At 42.3% G+C, this 17,707-nt stretch overlaps 1 protein-coding gene across 1 annotated transcript in view; it reads right to left on the bottom strand.

The window, feature by feature from the left end:
- The window catches only part of LOC109958524 (plectin-like), a 151,140-nt gene that overhangs the window by 6,229 nt on the left and 127,204 nt on the right, over window positions 1-17,707 (bottom strand). The window contains exons 36-57 of the mRNA XM_020597238.1: window positions 11,319-11,958; window positions 11,085-11,141; window positions 10,788-10,955; window positions 9,999-10,165; window positions 9,734-9,893; window positions 9,544-9,642; window positions 9,249-9,265; window positions 9,074-9,176; window positions 6,621-6,740; window positions 6,429-6,536; window positions 6,096-6,314; window positions 5,583-5,786; window positions 5,244-5,475; window positions 4,927-5,153; window positions 4,705-4,827; window positions 4,524-4,625; window positions 2,241-2,342; window positions 1,905-2,069; window positions 1,519-1,674; window positions 1,191-1,388; window positions 346-474; window positions 64-234 (exon numbers count right to left, since the gene is read on the bottom strand). Coding sequence (XP_020452894.1) covers window positions 64-234; window positions 346-474; window positions 1,191-1,388; window positions 1,519-1,674; window positions 1,905-2,069; window positions 2,241-2,342; window positions 4,524-4,625; window positions 4,705-4,827; window positions 4,927-5,153; window positions 5,244-5,475; window positions 5,583-5,786; window positions 6,096-6,314; window positions 6,429-6,536; window positions 6,621-6,740; window positions 9,074-9,176; window positions 9,249-9,265; window positions 9,544-9,642; window positions 9,734-9,893; window positions 9,999-10,165; window positions 10,788-10,955; window positions 11,085-11,141; window positions 11,319-11,958 — 3,667 coding nt within the window. The remainder of the gene's footprint in view (window positions 1-63; window positions 235-345; window positions 475-1,190; window positions 1,389-1,518; window positions 1,675-1,904; window positions 2,070-2,240; window positions 2,343-4,523; window positions 4,626-4,704; window positions 4,828-4,926; window positions 5,154-5,243; window positions 5,476-5,582; window positions 5,787-6,095; window positions 6,315-6,428; window positions 6,537-6,620; window positions 6,741-9,073; window positions 9,177-9,248; window positions 9,266-9,543; window positions 9,643-9,733; window positions 9,894-9,998; window positions 10,166-10,787; window positions 10,956-11,084; window positions 11,142-11,318; window positions 11,959-17,707) is intronic.

The raw sequence follows: 17,707 nt of genomic DNA, 5'->3' as shown, positions 1-17,707 counted from the left end.
TACTAAAAACAAATGAGATATCAAGACAGCGAGGTAATACTTGATTATGTAAAGTTAAATAACCTTTCGCTCCTGGACTTTGCCGTAAACAGAAACCCATTTCTGTTCAAGAATAGACAGGCTGTGTTCTGTGTTTGATCCCCGCACGAGGTTGCTGCTCTCTAGCATCCTGTGGATGGCATTCCTCACATCTGTGTAGGTGTGGAGCTTCGACTCCATCTCATTGCACAACTCCTGTCATGGGTGAGACGAACATCAGTTTGTTAGGGAAGAAATGTTTTTGCACTGGGTGGCATTTTTTAGTCCTCTGTGTCTCTTTAGAGTTGATAGAATCATTTGTCTCACCAGGTGGGCACTGAGCCGTTCACTGGCAGAGTCTGGCATCCCCCACATGGTCTTGGAGGAGGACAGTCTCAGGTCTGTGTTCTCCAGCCACTGCAGCAGGTCCTGAATTTCCATTGTAACATCTTGGACCTGCAATATACACAATACAACTAATGCAAAGCTCTTAACTTAAGTTATGCCAAAAGTTCAATCATGCAACATTAAGTGTAACAATAACTGCCAAATGGTGAAACATAATTTGGTTATTATAATGTAACTTTATAAGCAGATATATAAGATATGGCTTAAATTATTATTTCACTTTAACCTTTGCCTCCTTTAAGACAAAGCATGAAATTTGGGCCTTTCTGTGCGGAGTTTGCATGTTCTCCCCGTGCTTGTGTGGGTTCTCTCCGGGTGCTCCGGCTTCCTCCCACAGTCCAAAGACATGCAGCTCTGGTTGATTGGTGTCTCTAAATTGCCCGTAGGAGTGCTTGTGTGTGTGAGTGGTTGTTCGTCTGTGTGTTAGCCCTGCGATGGACTGGTGACCTGTCCAGGGTGTACCCTGCCTCTCGCCCACAGCTGGTTGGGATTGGCTCCAGCCCCCCGTGACCCCGTTTTGGATTAAGCGGTATAGAAAATGGATGGATGGATGGATGAAATTTGGACTTGCCTCTACACACTGGTATGTTCATCTTTGTAATAACCAGAAGAGGGCGCCAGGATACACTGATAATGAAACACTAAAGTATAGCTGAATAAATGGTGCAGTCTAATACATTGTTTAACAGGGTATCACATATAAAGTAATTATTGTGTGTGACCTTATTCGTGACCTTTCAAAAATAAAATAATTCTCTCTTCACCTGACTCAGTCTGTTCTCTAGCTCCAGCTGCCTACGTTCAGTCTCACAGCGGACAAACTCCCAGGTTTCGTGGAGTTGCTCTAGTCGAGCCTGCAGACCATGTGGGCTGTCCCCAGACCCAGCCTCCAGCAGCCCCCTGCCTGCCTGATTGAGGGACTCCATCGTGCGAACATGGGACATGACATCATTATGCAAGACCTTTTAGAAGAAAGAAGCACCAGGGATTAGCGATGTATTATTAACAGTGTACTGCTTGGAGGTGCAAATGGCCAAATGTTTTCTGGTCTTAGCCATGTCTGGCAGTTCAGAAAATTAGACCAGCACAAACCTTGTGTTTGGCCAGTTCTATTTCACAGGTCTGCAGGTCGATGCTGATGGACAGGCTGCCCTGCAGTTGTTCAGCAGTCCTGGAAAGCCATGTGTGCAGCTCATCCAGTGTGTTTTGGAACTGACCAAGACCCAGCAGAGCGCATTCCAGCTGATGCTGCAAATAGAATGAGTGGATTGAGTGGACTAATAGGCTTTCAGGTGACACAACATTATACTGTAGATGACAGCTGGATTCAGAACAACATGTTTTATTTCTAAACTTGGCGGTGTGACATAGGTTATTTACATGCTGGACTAAACAAATAACTTGATTTGAGACATTGTGCACATAGTGGATTATAGTGCCATGATAACATTACATGATATCCTTGTGTGTATTCTCACCTGTCTGTTGACTGTCTCTGACTCCAGGCTGTCCCAGCGTTGTCTGAAATCACACAGAGGCGATACTGAGCCTGGACGCTCTGAACCTGGAGACAGCCGGCATACAAAGCCATGGTTCAGGCTTTCTATCTCGATTTTCTTCTGGTAAAGTTCCCTCTTAAATTCCTGAAGGAAAGAATACAGCTTGTGGATACATGTTTGAAGTCACATTCAATTCACTATTAATGTGACTGATATGCTTTATGTTACAATACAACACACATATTCGGAAACCTGATCTGAGTGCATGAGAATCAACACACTTGCTAGTCTCAGTACTTCAGTGCACAAGCTCACCTTAAGATCGCATAGCTGCTCTTTAACTGATTCCAGGTCAGTTTCTACCATGAATTCTTCAGTAGACCTCAGCTCAGCTGACTTTAGCCACTCAAAAAGACCCTATTAGCAAAACAACAACAAAGTATGTATATAAGCACAATAAATGATATTTGTCCACTCAACCCTTAAAGTTTTGATTCTCATCACAAAATTGATGACAGTTTTGCTCTCAGCTGCCAAACATGTATTCCCACTGATATATACAGCTAATTACATTTCATCTAGTTTTCCTTTAACTGTCATTGTCAGCTCATCTGCATGTGGCAGAGAACCACAGAATGAATTTTGTCATTTAGCCTACTCACAAGTAAAGGTAGCCAGAGTCTGAGCTTACTATTACAAGGGAATGAAAGGCTAGTTTTGTCTTTGATAGGATGCAGTGATACTGCTTGCTTCAGGCAGTGGTGGAGTACAACCCTGGTTGTAAAGTGTGTCTGTTGTTTACTCTGTCATATTCTGTTTTCGCTCCCTTGTGTGTGTGTGTGTGTGTGTGTGTATTCTTGTACTTGCTATACATACCGAGGACCAAAGAAGTATTTTTTTTTTTTGCTGCAGAGTGAGGACATTTTTGGAAAGTGGTGGCATTTTGGTTCATCCTGTTAGGTATTTTTTAGTCAGATAGATATTGGATAGATACTTGCTGTATTAGAAATGTTTAATGGAGACAGGATGTCTAGGTAGGCTGTTAAATGCTTAGTCATTCTCATGAGTTTTTTGCAGGGTGCACATGGTCAAGGATAACTAGATAGAAAAGTTTGACTGTCAGCAGACAGGATGATTATTGTTAGTATTATGATATGTTTAGCCGTAATCTTAATCATAATATCGTCCTAGGCTTAATGTCCGGACATGTCCCTGAATGTCCTGTATGTTCTTAGATACACACCACTTAATCAACACTCACACACATTGATTTTCTCCATGTTTTGACTACTGCTACGGTCAGTCCACCTCCAATACTGCGCGCAGGCAGATGAAGAATGAAAGACCCCGAACCCAACAGGCCTGTACATTATATCTGGTTTGGGCTAACCCCATTCTACACAGGCACGTCAAACCGTGGCGTCACCTGATATGCCAGCTTTACAGCTGACCGTAGCAGTAGTCAAAACATGGAGAAAATCAATGTGTGTGAGTGTTGATTAAGTGGTGTGTATCTAAGAACATACAGGACATTCAGGGACATGTCCGGACATTAAGCCTAGGACGATATTATGATTAAGATTACGGCTAAACATATCATAATACTAACAATAATCATCCTGTCTGCTGACAGTCAAACTTTTCTATCTAGTTATCCTTGACCATGTGCACCCTGCAAAAAACTCATGAGAATGACTAAGCATTTAACAGTCTAACTAGACATCCTGTCTCCACTAAACAGTTCTAATACAGCAAGTATCTATCCAATATCTATCTGACTAAAAAAATACCTAACAATCTTCACTTTGTGAAACACCTTTTTGAGGGTTAAGACTTGGTTTTAAGGTTGGGGTTAGGGTAAAGGTTATGGTTAGGTAGTTAGTTCTGATGTTAAGGTTAGAATAAGGGGCTAAGAAATACATTACGTCAATGAGTGTCCTCACAATGATAGAAGTAGATAGAAGCGTGTGTATTAGTGTGTGTGTGTGATGAATGGAGAAGGTTATACATGTGATTGGACTGTGCATGTTCCTCAGATGCTGATTTGTTGCTGCTTTAGACACAGAAACTCAAAAGTGGGCTCCTCCCTATCCATTTGGGCTCTCCTCTTCACAGCTACCAGACCCAGTAGCCAGCATGTTGTGTGCCCTTCCATGCATCTCATGTAGTTCTAAATAATATAAAGAACCAGTTTCTTGTGCAAGAGCCCTCTGTGGCATTAGCATTTTTGTTTTATATCTTTTCTCCTGTTTTTCATTTTGTTTTCAGTTCAGTTAACTATACATGATTTAAGAACGTGAGAAAAAATTTGGTTGGTGGTTGGTTTTGTTTGTTATTTTGCTGTACCCACCCTGAAGTTTTAGCAATCCCATTTGGCCTGGATTTGGCAAATAAAATCTGATCTAAGAGGGCTTAAACATATTTATTAAACTTGTTATTGTTGGGAGTTTCATTCAAGTTGCATCTACTGTAGGTCATCCTAGGCTGCGGCAAAACAGGTGACCAAAAAAGTCTTGATCATGGCATGTTTATTAGTATATGTGTACACATACACTAATAAACATGTAATATATACACATGCTGTATATAGGCACACACCTGCATAGTGTCTTGGTAGTGCAGAGCCATCTGTAATGACTCCTCCAGCTTTCTGTGACACTCGTTCCAGAGTTTGCTCAAGTTGTTCCATGTGCAATAAAGCTACAAAAAAGCAAAATACACGATGTTAGTCAGCACTTCTTTATGAGAGGAAAATGATTTAATATGAATTATTTCTTACTTCATCTAGGCTCTTTGTGACATCTGGTTTGTCTGTATCCCCACATGCTGACATAAGGTCCATTCCCAGAACACCAAGAGTATCAAGATCTCCCTGTAAACTGTCAATATCCTCCCTGAGAGTCTATAAGTAGAATAAATTACAAAGGTCGCATAGTGTCATGGTGAATAATTCTATATGACAATATTGGTTTCTTACATTCCAGAGAATAATCAGACAAACCTGCATGGTTTCGAGGCTCTGACGAATAGTTTCGGAGTCTGTTTGGCTAGAATTGAGGTCCAAAACTGCTTGCTGAGCATCACTGAGAGAAACCGTGACATCGTTTACATCACTCCAGAACTTCAGGGCAAGATCCAAGAGTTTGAGCAGCCAGCTTTCTCTCTCCTGGGCCTGAGTGTGTGTCTCATCCCACAGCTGGGTCAGGCTGAATGCCTGCTCCTGGATTGCTATATACAAGCAGGATATTGCTTAAAATCACCAAGTTTCAAAGGGTCAATATTACTTTTGGTCCTACTGTATGTGTACTAGGACAATACCTTTGCCGATGGATCCATCACCAGCAGCCTGTGTGTTAGCCAGCAGCTCTTCTGCCTGTGTCTTGACACTGCTGAGACCCATCTCCAACTTGGACAGCTCAGCCAGGGTCTGTTTGTTGCCCTGCAGTTGCTCCTGGATCCTTGGGGTGAGACCTTGAAGTAAGCTGGGAGTCTGTATGCCACTGCGCAGGCGGTCAAGACTCTCTCTGATAAGATTCATCCTCTCATTCAGCTACAGGAACAAAAGAAGATATGAATTTGTGCGCCTGTGTATGTTTCTGATATATTGCACAATGTTGGGCTCTTTATTACATGCTCTTCAGTATCCAAAAATCTTACTTGTGTGAATCGAGGCAAGGACTCTTCGAGCAGACAAGCAGCCTCTCTGACCCGGTCTCTGATGGCTCTGTGCTGCTCCTCGGCCTCTATAGCCTTGCGACAGAAGTTGTCCCCCTGAATGGGGTTTAGTTCTGACAACTGTTTTGCCAGAGAGCATAAGCGTGCAATTAAAGGCCTGTGTTCTGCTACAGACTCCCTCAGACCCTTAGCAGAGGACAGAGAGAAAGAAAGGTTTAATAACAATGTTGAGAGCGTACTCATGTTGTGAGCTTAATTTTTATAATGAATAGAGGAAGGTTGAAACACTGTACAACTGCACTGGTGGAAAAGTAACTGTGGTCAGGAAGTAGATTACACTAATGAACTGTGCCTGTACAGAGCAGCTCATTTACCCAAAGGAGAATGGTGGCAGACTGTAATGTACACAAAGACTTCTTTGTTGAACAGGACAAAAAGAGATGATTAAAAAAAAAAAAACTGGCGCTCTAATGTCGACAGGCAGGTTTCCTCTACCTGCAAAAGGTCCTGTTGTTCCCGAAATGCTTCATAGCTAATTGTGCTCAAGGACAGCTGGCCAATAAGGGTTTGAGTTTCTTCAAGCCAAGGTGAAACCTCAGCGAGGCCCTCTGAGAACTGGAGAAGAAGGGACTGAGCATGCTCAAGCTGCAGAACCACGTGAGAATTGGTGGCTGAAGTTGTGTTGCATTGTTCCTGTAACGCATCTGTTGGGGTCTACACAGAGAGGTGACAATACAGTAAAGAATATAAGAGTCTTACATTACTTACAAGAGTAGCACATTTGTTTACATAATCACTAAAATAAATGTGTAAAATCCAGGATCACACCTGAAGATCGCCCGTTTCTCCTTCATCACTGTAAGTCATCAAGATTTCAGCAATCTTCATCATCTTCTCAATGTTGAACCTGTGTTGAAGAATCTCTACCGCCAAAATCTATTCAGGAGGTAACACATCAAATTACATTCAAATAGCAAACATAATTTAAATGACTTAGTTACATTTATTTAATGTCCTGACCTTCTGTTCATAGAGTTGCTCGGCTATGAGCTCTGGATCCAGGTTAATGGTTTTCAGCTTTTCAAGACTCAGTGCTGTGTCTCTGAACCAAGCCATCTCCTTCACCACAGCCTGTTCCAGCTGTTAGGAATTTACTGTATGTTAGCACAGTATTAATAACAGTCACTGAAACATGATACTACTATTTCTGAAATATAACACTATTTGGAAGGACATACAGTACTGGTATTAGTATCATTCTGGTTCATAGATAATCAGGTTTTAAAATTAATTTAAATTATACACATTATGGCTAAATATTCAAAGAGAATCAATGGACACCAATGAATGGATAATATAAGTATTTAGAAAAACAGCAGGGAACATATGCAATAAAAAATTAATGAAAATTATAAACTTAATATTAAAAATGAAAACAGGCAGTATAAAAAGAAGTGAAGAATTATATCAAGATAAATAAATAAATATGTTCTAAGTAGTATTGAGATATAAGCAATATATGAAATTTTGAAACTTTTACCATAGAAAATATTTAAAATGTAGCAAGAATAATAATGGGAAGAAAGAGGTTTTCTATTAAGCATGTAGATAACCTAGTAGTTTAAATAGTAGTCCTATAACATTAAGTCAGTTCTAATATGTCAATGCAGTCTCAAAAGTATCGGGAGCAGTGTAGGATGCCCTAATCTTGGTAGCTCAGAAATCAGCTCTGCCTAATAATGCAGGAAATTACTGCCCACAGCTGCTTTGTTAAACTGCTAGCTGGTTGGCCAGCACAGAAGTGACTTTGTTCAGGTATGTAGTTAACTAGGCTAATGAATTTGAAGCCATCAAGCTGACTTCCATCCATCCATCCATTCCTGAATAGGATCGTAGGGGGCTGGAGCCAATCCAAACTGACACTGGGCAAGAGGCAGGATCCACCCTAAACAGGGCACCAGTCTATCACAGGGCTGACATGTAGACGAACAACCACACACACTTGTGTTCACTCCTAGGGGCAATTTAGAGTCAACCTAAACTGCATGTCTTTGGACTGTGGGAAGAAGCTGGAGCACCCAGAGAGAACCCAAGCAGCCACAGGGAGAACACGCAAACTCCACACAGAAAGGCCCTGAGTCGGCCCAGGCTCAAACCGTCTTGCTGTGAGGCGACAGCGCTAACCTCTGACCATATCTCCATTGTGTTAGTTCCTGCTTACTGTCCTGTGCTTAAAGACAACAAGCCCACACAGTAAACCATCGCTGCGTGTCCTAGTGGAGCGTATGCCCATGCTCCAGGACTGTTTAGAATGCACCAACTGGCAGATCGTCAGGGAAACTGCGGCCAGCGAGGGCGGGGATGGACATGGAGGAGTACGCGCCATCAGTTTTTGGTTATATTTGCAAATCTATTGATGATGTCACCACCGCCAGGAACATTACCATCCGCACCAGTCAGAAACCTTCGCTAAATGGAGAGGTACAGCTTCTCCAAAGGGCACCGGTGATGGGATTGATCTCCCATGAGTTATTGTACCACTAGGAGGCAGACGATCCTGTGGACTGGTGGAGAGCAAATAACCTCTGTATCAGTGTAAGACTTTAGGAGGTGGACTTTAAGAAGAGAGGGCGCACACCCCTCCCCACTTTAATGGAGGAGCAGCTGTGGAGATGGTCTCCAGCTTCAGGTACCTTGAGGTGCACATCTCCAGTAACCTGATGTTGACCAACAACACAGCCAGCATCATTAAGAAGGCCCATCAATGCCTTTATTTCCTCAGGAGACTGAAGCAGGCTGGCCTCAGCATTCCTGTCCTGATGGCCTTTTTCCAGTGTATGGTGGAGAACACACTCATCTTTTTCCATCACCACCTGGTACAGAAATGGCTCTGCTGCTGACAGGAAGATGCTGCAGAAGGTGGTGAAATCTGCCCAAAAGATTATACACTGCAGCTTGACCTCCACTGAGGACATCTACACCAGCAGGTGCGGGATCAGACCATCCTGCATCATGAAGAATCCCACCCACCCAGCATACAAACTGTTTGACCCCCTCCCCTCAGGCAGGAGGTTGCAAAACATCTGAGGCAGAACACCAAGACTCAAATGTAGTTCTTTCCCTGAGGCTGTAAAACCTATAAACTCTAAGCTACACTGACCCTCGCCCTTATTTCCCCTACTGTGCTGCTAATGCTTTGTGTATTTTTTTATGTAAATGCTCAGGTAATCAAATTAATTATTTATTATGTTTTGTCTTTCTGGCACTTCTGTTTCATTGTACACTGCTGGTACTGAGTACGAATTTTGTTCTCCATGTGTCAACATGCAGAATGACAATAAATTTGAACCTTGAACCTTGTCCTCACAGCAAACTTAATCTACCATCTTTGCTCTAATGTATACGGGTCATGTGGTGTGTTCTTCTATATAACCTGGTTCATTTCAGTTTTGTGTGGGGACTGGAGGGATTACCCGCTGTCGCTCAGCTGCACATAGTACTGCATCTCCAGCATGTGTCTGAGCCCCTCGGGCTGGAGGTGCGGCGGCTAGAAGCCTCCAGAGCCTGCTCCAGCCTCTGCAACACATCCAGACTGCTCAGACTCAGCACAGAACAATGGATACGCAGAGCATCCATTTTCTCCTGCACCTGTTGGGCTTCCTCCTCTGAAACACAGAACAAATCAGAAATCATAGGGTTTTTTTCAATATACTGTATTGGGTTGCATATATTTTGATGATTTGCTGATTATTTGAAAAATCCATATTTATTCAGTCTGTGTTTTTGACCATTACAAGAGTCTCTGACAATACTCTTATCTTCAAGTTTTAACAGCTTTACAGTGATGCAGTCAGCTGTTGCTACTTGCAGAGTTTCAGAATCTCAGCACTGGTATCATTAAAAATTGACATTCTCCCAACCACAGCATAAACGTTTACTGTACCCAGTAAACATTACCTGAAATTGCTTCCATTAGTTTATGGCCTGACTTCTGTATTTTCCCTAACTCCATGGTTTTGTCTCGAATCTCTTCAACAACAGCCTAAAAGAAACATGAGTAAAAATTATATTTCTTTACTCAAGCAATATATTCCTCATCACTCCCACATATAAATGCATGGTAGATTTCCAACCTTGGCCCGGTCTGTGGCCTCTGAGAGATGCAGCATCACTCTTTCTGCATTGCGTAGTTCAGCTAGGGCCTGTTCCACAGATATAAGCCATTGCTGCAAACTGTTTACTCCTTCCTGGAAGAGCTGGGCCCTGGGCAGGATAAGCTCCAGACTCACCCTCCTAACAGCAACAAAATGTCCACTATTACCATTGGTGAGTAAGATAAGCATCATGCAGTACGTCTTGCCAGCTGAATGTGTGGCATTACCAGTAAAAGTAACTGACCTTTGCTCTGCCTCCAGCTGTAAAGCCTCCCACTTCTGTTTAAGCATGGAGAACTTGACCTTTGCCTGCTCCCCCTCCTCTCCAGGGTGGGTCTCTACCAAACAAGGGCCCTCTGACATCATAGCATCCATACAATGCCGGCGGTCTTTTAGGAGGCGCTGCAAGAGCTGCAAAACAGAACCCACTCTGGTAATGCTCTACTTCATGAAATCAAAAAGGTTTATCATAGAGAGAGGAGTCTACAATATTTTCCATGTACTTGTAGAATGACAGAAGCTTCAAGAAAAAGAACACATTATAGAAAGACCCTTTAGATCAGAAATAACACTCCCATGTTTAATTTCAGACGTGTCATTACTTGCAACTAGAATTAATATTCACCGCAGCCCCATTCTTGTTTGTTTGCCTGCCTTTGTGTCAGTGTAGGTGAAGCCCTGTCTCATGTGTCAAGCTTACAGTACATTGTCAAGAAAGAGCCAGACAGGTTTCATCTCATCCAAAGAGCTCAGAAAGGGTGTGATTACAGCTAAAAGGTGAGAGACATTCCTGTTTTATTCATACCCTTGGGAAATGTTCACAAAGAGCTGCTGGGGCTCACTGTGGCTATGAACACCACCCATTCACCACTGAATAGAGCTGAATTTATATTATCAAGGGAGCATTCTGAGCATTTTCCATGACTTCAGCATTTGTATAGGTAAACTTTTCATGTCTATTCCCCTGGTCTAGCACTAGATGTTTTTGGAACAAGAAATAAGGTGAGGTGAGGTGATGTTAATGATAGCACACCTTTTGTTCTTGAAGCTGTGCTTTCACCACTTTGACCTCTGAGGATGGGGGTTTTTGATTAGCTGTGAGCTCCTCTATTTCACAGACCCATGTGAGCAAGGCTTCTAGGTTTTGGAGAAATGTCTCAGAGTCTATAGACACATCCTTTAATGCCAGGGCAGATGTTCCCTGGAAAAAGGCCATAATAAAATATTAGCTTGAATATGAATGAATTAAAACAGGTGAGTGATTTTAAAAGAAGTATGAGCGTTTTGGTCTTAGAACAGAAGCAGAAAGTGGTTTAGGTTAAAAACATACCCTCATTCTGTCCAGGCTTGAATCCTGGTCTGAGCTTGAGTGCCCATCACTTTGGAGCTGCAAAATAAACAGGTCATATGTTGTTTTAGTTCAGGTCCACCACCATGTTGTATGGACAAACGTTTTAACAAAAGCAGCTATATTGACAAAAGTTTAACTTTGCATGAGAAGAGGAAAGAATGAAATGGAAGACAGATGAGATTTGGTGTGATTAAGAGACGGTGATTCAGCAACCTCGGCAAGTTCCTCTGCCACCCCATTCAGGACTCTAACAGTTCTGGTGACTATTGGGTCCCCTCCTTTATCTCCAGATGGATATTCTGTAACTTCCACAATTTCAGTTATGATTGTCTCTGTCACCTCCGTCACCTCTGTAACCTCACGTGATGCCACGGTCTTCCAGGACCAGGGGCTTCCTTCTCTAGAGTCTCTCCTCTGGAAGCTGGCCCTCCTCTCTGCAGCACTCTTGTCTGGGTGAGCCAGAGGGGATCTGGCAAACTCCGGAGGAACTGTTCTCCGTGTTAGCGTCCCATTTCGGGATGTTTTTGCTGGAGAAGGGCTGCTGTGCCAGGCATTATCCAGGGTGCTGGTACTCCTGATTGTGGAGGCAGGGGAGCTGCGAAGTGGTTTGTCCGAATTGGGAGTTTGAGTCCCCTCCTCCCTCTTACAATCAACTTCCTGAGCCTCCCTGTCTATCTCCACCTCTCTTTCCGTGTTAATATCATCTGTGGCTTTGTCTTTGACAGCATCTTCTTGTTTGGCCTCCCCACATTGCTCAGAGGGTTGGCACTCCTTTCGTCGTTGGTAGCACTCCTTAAGGAAGTCCTCGTCTGACCTCACATGCTTGGACTTCTGGCCCAGGCAGTTGGGCCGGCTGATGAGGTTACCCATAATATTTCAGCCCAGAGGCCAGTGAGGTAATAGGTGAGGTATGGCCCCTTGGCCATGCATGCGGGAGATCCTTCAGCTACCTAAAATCAAACAAGGGGGCTCTGGGTCATCATGCAGTGAACAATTGCTCATTATGTAAATCACCAACATTCATACTGCTGCTCTTCTTTACAAACATATTTCTTGCTTCAAAGTCACAAAGTACTAGTTTGTACAGTATCTTCAGAAAACTGCTATGGAGCAAAATACAATCAGTTTCTCACATTCTTTATTTGCAAAAATGTTAAGCCAGCTTTGCTATTTTCTTGGCACTGAAAGACCAGAGGGAACTAGAGCAATGAAACTTGGCCAGCATATTCTCCATCCTTTTGTGTTCCTTTCAGCTACATACACACATGCTGCCCTCTATTTTATATCACCAACTGAAATATCTTGAGCTTAGAAATTAATGTGACAGGCTTGTCAAGGTTCCTACTGTTGTGCCTGGCACAGAGAGCCAGTGGCAACCAGCCAGCTGTTCCCCTAACTCAGCTTAGACAAGGCCTGGGAAACCTGTTAAGGTTCTAAATAAAAACACAGACATGTCTTCATTTTCTCAGAGGTGACAATGTACACAACATTAAAATAATATCTGCAGTTACAGAAGCAAAATAAATGTTTTTGTCCATAATGCTCACCAACTGTAATGTAGATCTTTCTTCTCACTACATGCAGTTAAATCCAACTGTGATCTCAGCAACATCTTATTTGACTAGAATTGGTATATTACTGAAAACACTGATCAGCAGTGACAGTTTCAAACTGTGTTCTGTCTGCTTCCCCCTCAGTTCAGTACCTTCATTATTTTGACTGAAGGGTTAAAGGTGAATGTAATTTTCCTGGTCTAGAGGAGCTGAGGTGAACCCATCAGGAAATCACAGGGAGGCTTCCTGTTGAGGCTGAGTCCTCCCTCTGAGGCTGGATTGGACTGGTTCATTCAGAATTATATAGCTCACCTCAGGCCATGTTTGGTGGCTAAAGATCTGTGGGGAGGCCAATATGGGTTAATAAAGGGGAAATTGGGATGTTGGCTCCTCAAACTACTGAGAATATTTTTTCTGGCTTGAAAAAGCAAAAGAGGTGGTTTTATGATGGTGCATGGGCATAGTTAGAGTGTTACAGTCATACTGTAGCCAGACAAAATAATGCTGAATGTGCAGCTCTTGTATCTTCACCAGAGTTTAGACACAAATAAAGTGTACAGCCAAGGACAGCTTCACATAGTGCTACTGTCACCAGCCATCCCATATTTGAGTCAAATCCCATGTGTGTCTCCCTAATATAATACTAATTATAATTAGGATATTTTACAACATATAACCTAATGAGAAACTTAATGGGCCTAGTTTGATATGATACCTCCATCTGCATTAGGGAAGTAATAACATACATCATGCATGTGTCTGCAGAGCAGATGATCTAGTAAGAGGATCCACAGGGGACCACGCAGTCAGATCAGAGAGTGGGTCCTGGACAAAGACCCAGTCCTTGGATCAATGATTACCCAGTTAGCTTAGATCACTGCCCAGCAGTCTGCTGAGGAGGGCACAGAGAGTGTCTGTGGCTGTGTCCACATGGGTTAACAATTCAAGAGGGAGGGCGTGCCGTGTCTGGTTACTGCACTGCATGTGAGGTTGTTGGCTAAATTACACGGTTGCTTCAACAATAATCTCACAACACGTTGTGTGAGGATATGTTGATGAGTTTTATTAGAGTGCACTTGCTGCACACATAAATATAATTTTATTTTTCATATCTAATGGGCCACTAAGACACTGATGCAAACAGTTTGAAGAAAGCAAACAATTCATTTTTGTAGGCTTGTTTGGCCCTAGCCTAAAAGATTATAACAATGCCTTGACCTACATTATTCTTCAAACAAAGCAAACAAGAAAACCTTCACAACATGCCTCAAGCCTGTATCTGATATGCACCACTCACTTTTTGGCAATATAATACTAAAAAGGGAACCAGGGAACCAGAGAACTACTCCACTATCTAGCCTGTGTTGCAGATGACCTAACCATCCCATCACTTAAGCTACTTTGAAAATTCAGCCCTGCCCTTTCTCTGCTCTCAACGGTGATTTACAATACATGACATCAGTCCATTTCCTGATGAACTGGATTATGACCATAGTATAGGGGCTTCTCCATGGTGTGACCAATAAAGTATCACATTAAAAATCCTGATGTTATTGTCTGGAAGCAAACAAATACTGACTCTTCACAATTAATGTTTAATTATAAACTAAATTTAGGGATATGTTTATATGTAGATATATGCAAGTATTTTGAGCAACACCTCACATACTGAAATACTGTTCAAAATATTTAATGTTCATTTTATGGTCTGCATCAATTGACCCATTTGTGTGATTCAGAAAGCTCTGTATGGGTGGCTTTGTAATTAGTAGAAGAACAGTAGTCATCAATCACAACAGTGGAGCCCCATAATGTTGTTTCACTGCTGTGCATCTGTCTTTATTAAGAGAATTCATAAGTATTAATCATGGTAGTGGTCCCTAATCAAGAATGGCAGCTGTGCATTCACCCAAGAGACTCATAACAAATTAGGGCTGATTGTGTACAAGGTCACATGTTCATCTGAAAGGCAGTCCTCTAAGCACTAAACTAAGCTCTAAGCTAAAATGTTAATCTGAACTGTGAATCCTTTATGAAATCCAAGCATCTGAGACACTATTTACAAGTTGATGTAAATAAAATATACTTACATTAAAATGATCCATTCACTCCAGTGTTATATGTCTCAGAATATTTCATTTTCATTTGCTGCAATTTCTACTAAGAAAATGTGACAAAAATCAGAATGCATTCACTGTCTAATGGCTTTCTAGTTTAATTGCTGACCGGGAAAGTCCCAAACTAAACTCTCTCTCTAAGCCTGTCCTGGTTACTGGCGGTTTTGGCCGTTTGAATCTTACGTGGACCACACTTACACTGAAGCACAGTTGAGCACAACGGCATGAGTAAAGGAATCCAGCCAGTCTTCAATCACCATTCAAAAGGGAGAGAAAGGGGAAAAAAAGATCCAGCTTTGTCTGAGCATCCTCCCAGCGCCAACATCCCAAACTGAAGGCTCCTCACACACAAATATACACGAGTATTCCCTCCAGCACATATTCAAACAGGTCCACTCATTCACACATGCTTACCTACAAACACACTTTCTAAGCACACTCACACATGCCCTGATAACTCATGCTTTTCCGTTGCCCACAGTCACAGGCAAACAATGTCCTCCTCACCCCTCACAGTGCGCCCCTCCCTCCCCTCTCCTCACTTCACTTCTCCTCCCACTAGCTCTGCTCCTGTCTCTTTCTTCTTTGTTGTGGGAGCTGCGATAGAGGAATGTCTTCCTTGTTAATGCCGCTGATGAGATAGTGCACCCAGATGAAACAATGTAGTCCAATGACTCAATTGAACTCCCACAGTTCCAAGCCAGAGCACTTTTCACACGGAGGTCAGGTTGTGCCAGTTCCATATAATGACAAGGTGATGGCATTCTCATTGCCGCCGCTGCTGCTGCTCAGGTTGGTCCTCTACCAGGCAGCTAGGCGGCAAAGTGCCCCCTTTACCTTCCCCAGGCTTTTCCTCTCACTCTCTCCCCCTTCTCATCCAACAAAGCCCCTCCTCTGGGTCTGACTGTGGCTCAGAAACTCCATGCTGCTTCTGCTTGAAAAATGGGGTGGGGGGCAACAAAAGGAGAGTTTTCTAAAGGCCGCCCTAGAAACATTCACATGTTAAGTGACAGCTGCCTCACTGCTGATTCCCTCTCGATGGTGAGGGAGAGAAGTGGAGGCTACAAAAGAAGGGACCCACACCCACCCTGCTACACACCCTCCCACACATTCACTCCCAACCCCCTTGCAGTCCCCTCTTCCCCATTCAGAGTCAGTGCAGCAGTCTCCACGGCAGCAACAAAGGCGACTAATTACAGTAAAACATCTTTGATTACTTGTCAACTCATTTCCAGCCATTGCAGCCCCAGCCCATAAACAAAGAACCTGGAAGAAACACAAGATAGAGAGTAACAGGATGACAATACTGAGTCTTTTCTCTGCTCCTGGCATTGGAAAGTGAAGGAGGAACCCCTATGGTGAAATTCTATCATGCACCATTTCAATAAGTCACAATATTTGACGTAGAAATGCAAAGCACCAATTATTCTGTATGCAAACATCATTACAGAGACATTTACTCAGATTTTTTGTTGTTTGAAGAAAACCATGTGAACAGTTTCTGTTTAATGCATTTCATATTTTAATAAGATCGAGTATTTATAAGTGTACGCTGGTTGTAACATGTTTGTGGAGGTGGACTTCATCCCAGCAGACACGTGCATACAGGTGATGTTTACCTGCCAAATCCTGTCTCTTTATTCCTTCCCTTCTGTCTAAATCCAGCTGACCACATAATCAGCCAATTGACTGATCCACCAAATGCACGCATGCACTTACAGTAAACACCCACACATTCTTTCCTACTCTCTTGCCAAAATAAATGCACATACATGCAGATTCTTGCACTTCAGCTTCTTCTGTGATCCATATGGTCACTGGGATTAGATAAATGAGAAAACACCAGCACTAACACAGACCTCATTTATTTTTTAACAAACAAACATAATGAATTTCACTGTAAGTTTTCCACACATTTTTTAAGCATTGATATTAAATTTCCTATTTGAGAAGGAACATCTATGCACGTTCCTGCTTGCATTCCAGTGTGCATGTCCTGTATATAACCTCATAAAATATCATATAATCGATACCACTCTCTCTAGTGTAAATGGCCTGCTGTGTTACATGTGAGTGGAAATGTCACTGAACCTGTCAATCCAAACGTAGTTAATTCAGCTTGCGATGTGTGCACCGTCCTGATTTATTCAGTTTGTGCCACAGGATGATGATTTAACTCTATTACCAAAGACATAGTCCAGTATATTCAGAGCATATCTCAAGCAGGTTATGCACCATTATGAATTAAACTCATAGTTTAAACAAACATGATAGTTTTGTTGTTTTCATGTTATATCAGTTTTAATAACATGTCATGCAAGCAGCTCTACGAGGCTGCACGTAGGCACAGTGGTGATTGGAGCTAAATGTAGATATGTGGATGTGTAGTAGGTAATGTTACCAGGTTCACCATGGTAGTTTAGCTTGTTAGCATTCCAACATTTAGCACTAAACACAAAGCTGAGGCTGGTAGGAATGTCATTAGTTTTTCCATATACAGTATTTGTTCATGAACCACAGAATTAGGCAAATTGAAATTTAGACCAGACGGTCAGGCTGATTAAAGTGCCTTAGATTTTGTGTTACTTATTTATCTACTTTACATTTCATTTGTATTTTGTGGCAATCATGTGGACGGCAAAGTAAGAATTTCATTGAACAGAGAAACACATTTCCTATATGACAAATAAAAACTTTGACACAATAGTTGTCAAGACTTAAATACTTAAAACAAATCTACAGTTCCTACACTACTGTCCCATTTATGATGCCCCCACAGCCTTTATGCAAATAAGGGTAAAAAAAAGGCATGGAAAAGATAAACTGAAAATGCTTGTCACTGTAGCCCAACAACAGAGTGAGTGAATTGAATAGAATGACCCTGTAGGGTCAAGTTATTTCACCCCTGTGTACTCCAGTGCTCATGCTAGAC

This window comes from Monopterus albus, unplaced genomic scaffold (genome assembly GCF_001952655.1).
Source record: "Monopterus albus unplaced genomic scaffold, M_albus_1.0 scaffold33.1, whole genome shotgun sequence".
In the NCBI taxonomy this organism is placed as follows: Eukaryota; Metazoa; Chordata; class Actinopteri; order Synbranchiformes; family Synbranchidae; genus Monopterus; species Monopterus albus.
Note: the sequence above shows the minus strand (reverse complement) of the source record. Positions and strands in the feature narration are given on the sequence as shown.